An 8,984-nucleotide genomic window follows, 5' to 3' on the forward strand; every position below is an offset into this window, starting at 1 on the left:
GTTTGTGTCTTTTATGGATTATACCAAAAGGGTCCTTGTTCCCTGGCTTCTAATTGGAATACAATAGCAGGGGATCGGAAGGTGGGTGGAAAATGGGCTTGAGAAATATTTCTTCCCATGGCTTCCTTGCCTTCATATAGCCTAAGTCCACAGTTACTGTCTTGTGCCCTTAGCATATTTCTACCCTCTCCAGGTTCTAGTCCCCTCCTCTTGGTCATTCAGGCTTAGCATTAATTACAGCTTCTCACTCTTGCTATATGTCACTATTCTTGGAGTATGTCACTATTTCTTGCTGGTTTCCACAACTTCTATGTTCATCTTTATGAAGACGTATCCTGATAAATATGATACTTATGTTTCTAAAAGAGTGTGAGAAGGAGAGCAGAGCTCATATATTCTGCTTCATTGTACCCATGCTCTTCATTACCCACGTTAAGCACACATACAGGTGCACGTGCCAACACATACGTAGCACCTAGCTCATAGTAAGTGATTCAGTAATGTCTGTTTATTTATTGATCATTTGATGATGCAGAGAGATTCAGAAGTACCAAAAGATAAAGGACTTGGAGTAAGATCTGAAATAGATAGTTGATAATACACAGCATTATTAAAAAGATAGATTTTACAAGGCTTATAAAATGTGTGTGTTTCTCAGGGGATTTCTCAACCCTTAGGTGTCAAAGGACCAACCAGAAGGAAGCGTATCCTCCTTCCAATTGCTCCATGAATTATTGTCCTTCTCCTTCTATGAAAGAAACGCAGGATGAAGGATAGAGGGTGTGTCTACGGATAAGGCCCAAGAATAAGAATCTTACCATATTTTTTATTAATTTAAAATTTACAATTGACATCATTATACATAGTTTGGGAATACAGTGTGATGTTTCAATGCATGGAAACATTGTATAATAATCAAATTGGGGTAATTACCATATCCATCACTTTAAGTCTTACTATATTTTAGATTCACAAAGAAGAGGGCTACCCAGCAAATCTTTAATAATATAATTTTATTTTATCCAATATATCAAAATACTATTTTATTGTCATGTCATCCACATAAAATTACTAATGACATGGTTTATATTCTATTTTCATATAGGTGTGAAAATCTGAAATCTAATGTGCATTTTTTTCTTCTTTTCAACTTTTACTTTAAAATCGAGGGTACACACGCAGGTTTGTTACAGAGGTATATCACGTGATGCTGAGATTTGGAGTACAAATGGATCCATAACCCAGGTAGTGAGTAGGTAATAGGTAGTTTTTTAAACCCTTCCACCTCCCTCCCATAATCTAGTAGTCCCCAATGTCTATTGTTCCCACCTTTGTCTTCATATGTACCCAACGTTTAGTTCCTACTTATGAGTGAGAACATGAAGTATTTGGTTTTCTGTTTTTGTGCTAGTTCACTCAGGATAATGGTTTCAAGCTGCATCTATGTTTCTACAAATGACATGATTTCATTCTATTTTATGGCTGCATAGTATTCCATGGTGTATATGTACTTTTGTTTTCAGAGCAGGAGGGAAAGTTTATTAAAAAGCTTTAGAACAGTAAGGAAGGAAAAGCAAAGGAGAAAAAAGAAGCAAAGTACAACTTGGAAGGGAGCCAAGCAGGTGACTTGAGAAACCAAGTGTGCCAATGTACATTTAAAAAAATCCAATCCACCTGGGTTGATTCCATGTCTTCCCAGCAAGTCTTTGAAGTAGGAAGCCAAAAGGTTCTCTGAGCTCACTGTCAGTGTGAGATTCCAAGCCTGCATGGGAAATTCCTTGTGGCTACTTTCCTCAGAGCTCCCTTCACATCCTTGTTTCTCAGGCTATATATGAGGGGATTAAGCATGGGAGTCACCATTGCATAGAAAACAGACACCAATTTTTCCTGCTGTTTGGAAGACTTGGGTGTCATGTAAGTGATAATTGCTGATCCATAAAAAATTATGACCACCATGAGGTGGGAGCCACAGGTAGAAAATGCCTTGAGACTCCCCACAGTTGACTTCATCTTGACCACAGTTACTATGATATGGCCATAGGATATCAGAATCAGAAAAACAGGTATGAGGAGAATCATAATCCCCATAAGAAAAATGGCCATCTCTGACGCGTGGGTGTCTGTGGATGCCAAGATCAATAGTGCAGGGGCCTCACAAAAGAAATGAGCAATGCTGTTACTGCCTCGGTAGGGTAGCCTCAGTGTGAAGGTGGTGTCTACCACAGACACCAGAATGCCACTGGTCCATGATCCTGTTGCCAGCTGGACACACACTTTCCAGGTCATGATGCTAGGGTAATGCAGAGGATTGCAGATTGCAACATAACGATCATAGGACATCACTGCAAGAAGGGCACACTGTGTACACCCAAAAATGAGGAAAAAGAGAAGTTGAGCTGTGCAACGTGTGAATGAAATGACCTTCTTCCTGGAAAGCAGGTGGACTAGTGCCTGAGGAACTATGTTGGTAGAGAAACAGAGGTCAGCCAGAGACAAGTTGCAGAGAAAAAAATACATGGGTGTGTGAAGTCTGGAGTCAACATGAACAAGGGACATTAGAAGCAGATTTCCAAGCACAGTGACCAGGTAGACACCCAAGAATAAGATAAATAGCAGCTGCTGGGTGTGTGGCCCATCAGAGAGTCCCAGAAGGAGGAATTCTGTCACTTGTGTCTGATTTATCTGTCTCATAGTTTGTTGTCCTTTTCAGTAACAAGTCACTATGTGCTAACCATAGACATGCATACCTATAAAATTATATAATTCAGAAGTGCAGGCTTAGGAACTGCCCCAATTGCTACTGAAAATTTCAAGAACCCCCTTCATAAGATGATCATGTTTCTTTCATTGGAACATTTTCAGTGTTGTAAAACAAACTTTAAAAGATGTTGCATTCATTGCTGGTGTCATCTGGCAAGAATAGAGTAGATTTTTAAAATAATTTTTCTCCGAATACCACACTTTTAATAATACAATATTAAATACAGACTGAATTCATCCATAAAGTCCTGCCATTTAATTTCTGTTTGTTCTTAACTAAAACCCCTGAGTCTTAAGTGATCTTGTCACATCTCCTCTTCCCCACTTATGATTATGTAGCTTTCTGTTGTATTTTCCCGAAAGGACAGACACGAAGGTATAAGAAATCGGAAAGAGCCAAAGTACTGGTATGTTTTATTTAAGAAACTAACCTGTCTTATAGGAGCTGGGAAACCAAAGAGTAACTCAGGATACCCTTGGGAATCCTATCTGAAGCCTCAGCTTGAGTTTTGTTCAGTCTCAACTGTGAATGAACTTCCAACATAACAGACACATCATCAAAACAGAATTTTCATTTTAAGCCACCAGCGTGGCTAGTTTCATACTCAGCCCAAACAGTACTACTCTCCAGCTCTCTCTGCTAAAAATTATATGCATTAGCTGTCCACTCCCCCCGCAAAAGTAAAAGTTCCTTCGAAAATAGTTTCCATGTCTTTTTCACCTCTGTGTCCTTTATAAGACATAGCAAAGAACTTCATTTCATAAATGACCATTAATTCATTAAACAAATAACAATTTGATCGCATAATTAAGCAGAGTTGTTTAGAAGGTTTGCCAATATCCCTAGAGAGATTTAAAATAATTTGGAAATAATAATCCAATTTTGTGGAGTTGTTCCAAAAAGAAGGGAAACAAATTTACTTTAAAGTGTAAAGTTTAAGATCCTATACACGGGTTGGGCTATCAATCCTTTAACTGTCTGGTGAAAGTATCTCAGAATAATGTTTTAAATACATCAAATAAAGTGTATAGGATTACCAAGGAAACAAGTTATATCAAAATACAGTTATCAAAATAATTTTAGAAAACAGATTTGTAAACAGCAATATATGTGCCTCTTTATCAATACACTAAAATTTTGAAATGTAGTGGTGGGTCCAATAACCATCTTCATTTCAAAATAATGATGAGCTTAAATATTTGGAGATCTCTTTAACAACTGCAATACAATATAAAAATTCTTATAATTACTACTGCTGACCAAGTCATAAATACTTCTAATATTGGTGTGGGTTGGTTACTTGCATTCAAATTGGAAGGAAACATCAACTTTCAGTTACGGGAAAATAAAAATAAAGACGTAACATTTTACTCCAAGTTGCAGAACTCACTTGGGTTACAGGAATCCCCAGGAGATTTCTTAAAAAAAAAAAAAAAAGACATAATTACACCCTACATAATCTAGTAACAGAGTCTCAGCATCTGGATTGGTCTGTGAATCAAAGAAATGAAAGATTTCAATTCCTAATCGGTCTTCAGACTAAAGTTGGAATTTGGCATTGGGAGGAAGGTCCCTTTGCACTTCTACTTAACTGTTTGGTGCTTTAGATTTTTAGCATTGCTCCTCGCTCACTTTGTAGGCAGATCGCCTTAAGCAAACAGCTTAGTCCAACATGCATCACCTGTATGACAAAATCCAATTTATAATCCTTCCACCTTTGCCCACTACTGGTTAGCCATGGACTCTACACTCCTTTCCTCACTTCCTGGGATTTCTCCTACAACATCTTTTCTCCAGGCAGGAATTTAGTTGTCCTGGGCCAAAGTTACCACTAACAACCAATCTGGGAAAAGTTTGACCTAATTTCTTTTCTCTTCTCCACTTTTATTTTAACCACCAGAGGAAGAAGCCTGAAAACAATTTCACCTTACTGTTTTACTTTACAATGTACCAATTAATTATTTAAAAGCTTCTTTTTTAACTCAAAATACACATTTTCTTTATGTTATTCTTCTCTTTTACACATCTAGGAAAATCTGTCAAAACAAAAACAGTCTCATATCAAATCATATAAATGTAATGGTTACACAATATTACCGTTATATCAGGTAAATGGAGGTGTGGATGTTGATTCAATAGTAAAATAAAAACCAGTGCCACCGAACTCTAAAATCTTTGAAAGGATGAAAGCCTCTTACCTAATCCCTAAAAGGAACTCTATATTCCTTCTCAGTTTTGAAGATATGTTACTTAATTTTAACATTTTGTTTGCTTAATTGTATTTTAAATATACACCAAATATATATTTTTCAGAACAAAAGAAAAAAGTTAATAAATTGGACGTCATCAAAATTAAAAATGTTTGTGTTTCAAAAGACACCATTAAGGAAGTGAAAAGACAACCCACAGAGTGGGAGAAAATTTGTGCAAATTATATATCTGATAAGGGACTTATATTTAGAATATATAAGAAACATAACTTGGTAATAAAAAGGCCAATAATATAATTAATAACTGGGCAAAGAATCTAAATAGACATTGTTTCCAGAAGAGGTATGCAAATGGCCAGTAGGCACAGGAAAATATGCTGAATGTCATTAGCCACAAAGGAAATGCAAACCAAAACCACAATAGCATACAACTTTACACCTACTAGGATGGCTAGCAGGTTACCATATGAATCAGCCATCCCACCAGTAGGTATATACTCAAGAGAACTGAAAGCATATGTTGCACACAAGAACTTATACATGAATGTTTATGGCAACATTATTCATAATAGTCAAAAAGTGCAGTGATCCAAAGACAAAAAGTGAAATGTCTTTGAAAGTATAAATAAAAGGTGATATATCAGCTGGGTGTGGTGGCTCACGCCTGTAATCCCAGTACATTGAGAGACTGAGGCAGGCGTATCACTTAAGGTCAGGAGTTAGAGGCCAGCCTGGCCAATATGGTGAAACCCTGTCTCTACTAAAAATACAAAAATTAGCTGGGCATCATGGCACATGCCTATAGTCCCACCTAGTTGGGAGGCTGAGGCAGGAGAATCGTTTGAACAGGGTAGGCAGAGGTTGCAGTGAGCTGAGATCACTCCACTGCACTTCAGTCCATGTGACAGAGAGAGACCCCATCTCAAAAAAAAAAAAAGGTGATATATCCATATATATAAAGGATTGAACATGGTACAACATGAATAAACCTTACAAACATTATATTAAGTGAAAAAAGTAGTCACAAAGGATGACATATTGCATGATTCCATTTATATTAAATGTCAAGAACAGGCAAATCTATAGAGAAAGAAAGTAGATTGGTTGTTGCCTAGGGCTGGGGTTATAGGAGGACTGGATGATGATGACTAAGGAATGTATGATTTCTTTTTGGAGTAACGAAAAACTTCTAAAATTGATTGTGGTGATGGTTGCACAACTTTGTGAATATTCTAAAAGCCACTGAATTATACACTTTAAATGGTAAGTTGTGTGGTGTGTCCAACATGCATCACCCAAATGTATGGTAATACTAAGTCTCTTTCCAAACACCCTCAAGTCCAATACCCTTTCCATTAGTAACCATAGATCACAGGTTGGTATACATCTTTCCAGATGTCTATTAATTCAAATATGCATGTGTGTATGTACATGAGTATGCACACTTTTGTAATTAACATATGATTTAATGACTTAATTTTCCCAACAATTGCTATTATCTTGGAGACACCTCTTGACCAATATATATAGCCATAACTGTCTTGCTATTGATTTCATTATATTCCACACTACAGTTAAACCAAAACTTAGTTAACTATTCTCTTATTGTTGAACATTAATATTGGGGCCAATTTATGCTACCACAAACAATTATGTTATGAACATTCCTATACATATATTGTTTTTCACTGTTACCAATATATCTGTAAGGTAAACTACAAACATTCGAATTGCTAGATATGAGCTTTATCCAAGACGGAAGATATAAGGGTAGGCATCTCTTTACTTTTGATAGATGCTGCCAATATCTAAAAACTGCAATGCCTAGCAGTTATAGAAGTGCCTACCTTTATTTCAAGGGAAATCAACTCATTCAATAACTGATAAATAAAACATAATTATGAATTACATCTCTGCTTGATGATTACTTATGGCCCCACACTGAATATAGATAAATTCCACCCTCCCTTATCCATCTGTAGGCAACCTTACCAGCCTTATCCCATACCAACTAACTAGAACACACTGCATTTTTACACCCCACTGTTTTTTGCTCAGCATAGTCCCTCTACTCAGAGACATGCCCACTAAATCAAGGTATCATTACTTTCCTTGGGCACTCATCACACTTTGAATATTCAATCAATCTTATTTTTTGAGCAAATACTGTGTACCAAGCATATGCTAAAGACTGGGGATACAGACTGAAAACCCAGTTCCTAACACTAAAGAACTCCAGAGGGGAGGAGCCAAATTGTTTCATCCCCAGTGCCTACAGTGGTCCTTGGAATATCATACATTCACAGCCAATATTGGTTTAAGGAATCTATATAATCTATCATATAAAACTAATAGAGAATTGCTTCTAAAGAGAAAAATAGTGTATTATCAAAACAGCTGATATAAAAATAAATTTTAAGAATACAGGTAATTTAAACATTGCTACATTTTGAATTGCTGTCCATCTGGTGGAAGGTGCTACCTGGTTAGTTCTTAGAGGCTCTGGGATTTGGTTCAGCTCAGGATCTTTAGACTCAGTCCTCTTTCTGCCACAATTTTCACTCTTCTTAGAGTAGAATTTTATTTTTTTAGAATTTGATTACAACTGTATCAATAATGTGTCTAAATCTCAAGGAAAATTAAATGATAGACAATCTTTCTCAGTTTTGACAAAAGAAGATACTGAGCACAAAACTAAGCATCTTTCACAAAATTTAAAGTGATGACAACAGTCAGTGGTTAATTTAATGAAAGTGAAGCTACAGGATATTGCTATGATTTCTATCCCTTCTTCATCTGGCTCATAACCATAGCCAGATGAATTTTTTAAGATTCTGTGTAGGAAAAATATACTCCAGAAACAATTCCACAAACTTTCCCTATTCCTACCTCCAATACACATGGACATATACACACCAATACACACACTCACAAACAACTAGTCTATCTTAGATACACAAGTATACCTACAGCATCTTGTACTTACCTCCATCACAGCTCTTAACAAATTATACTAAAATTATTTTTCTTCCTCTGTGACTGTAAGATAGTCAAGGGTAGAGATCACATCTGAATCTTGAACTGATTTGACCTGAGCCAAAGTAGCAAGAGACAGAGAGGGGAATGTAAGGAAGAGATGAGTGTGATTTATGACTTGTCAGATGCTAGGAGTTCTCACTGACCCTGGGATTATGCACTGGAAGGCAGCACCCCAAACTCTCCTTATTTTTCCTTACAAATGTTATTCTCGCATGCAAATGTAGAGGACAAAATGTTCCTCCAGGTGACGTTGAATCTGCTCCCAGGGTCAAGAAGCTCCTATAAGAAAATCATGTTCACTGTCAACCTTTCTGCCATTTCACTTTACTTTTTTTTCTAGATTTAACATAAATTTGTGAGTTCATTTCTATAAAAATAAAATATGTCACTGGATATGGAAAAGGAAGTCAGGGTCACAGAAACATGCACTATCTAACCTGATGTGAATTTAAGAAGAAGAGACTGAGCAAACCCCTAAAGAACCAAGAGAAAACTACTAAATTTCTCTTCTGATTCCAAGATCCTTCACACTTAAAATCCTCTATTCCTTATCATCCATACCTATTTGCTTTCTTCCAAATCAAGTTCAACAAGGCAAGAGAACACTACTCAAATGAACAATACTGACTCCACGAAAGTTCTGCCTATATCTACATAAGGTGAGCGTCAGGATTCTTCTTCTCAGGTAATTTTGCATTGTAATTGTGGTTTGATAAGGTAGATCCACTGTGGAATAAAACCTTGGCTAAATCTATTACAGAAGATTTAGCTGCTCTATGAATCAGATTATTTGGACAAAATTAGTTGAATTTTAAAAACCAAATCTATGACAATGTTAAAACCAATTCACTCCCAATATATTTCTGGTTATCCCTTCTTTGTTCATCTTATGCCTTATCTTCCCCCACCCTCTAATAATCTTACCAATATTTTGTCCTATGATGGAGAAAGATCAAACTGGCATGGAAAGCCAA

The 8,984-nt window shown here is 36.5% G+C and overlaps 1 protein-coding gene across 1 annotated transcript; it reads right to left on the reverse strand.

Annotated features, from left to right (window-relative positions):
• Positions 1-488: 488 nt before the first annotated feature.
• LOC100603472 (olfactory receptor 2D2) lies at positions 489-5,033 on the reverse strand. Its single transcript, XM_030829234.1, has one exon. It carries the CDS (start codon positions 2,689-2,691, stop codon positions 1,744-1,746), a length of 948 nt encoding a protein of 315 aa, XP_030685094.1. The 5' UTR covers positions 2,692-5,033; the 3' UTR covers positions 489-1,743.
• Positions 5,034-8,984: the final 3,951 nt, after the last annotated feature.

The sequence above is a fragment of the Nomascus leucogenys genome, chromosome 15 (assembly GCF_006542625.1).
Source record: "Nomascus leucogenys isolate Asia chromosome 15, Asia_NLE_v1, whole genome shotgun sequence".
In the NCBI taxonomy this organism is placed as follows: Eukaryota; Metazoa; Chordata; class Mammalia; order Primates; family Hylobatidae; genus Nomascus; species Nomascus leucogenys.

What these genes read in the sequence shown, in the direction of transcription:
- LOC100603472 (XM_030829234.1), bottom strand. Translation starts at nt 2,691, where the DNA reads ATGAGACAGATAAATCAGACACAAGTGACAGAATTCCTCCTTCTGGGA.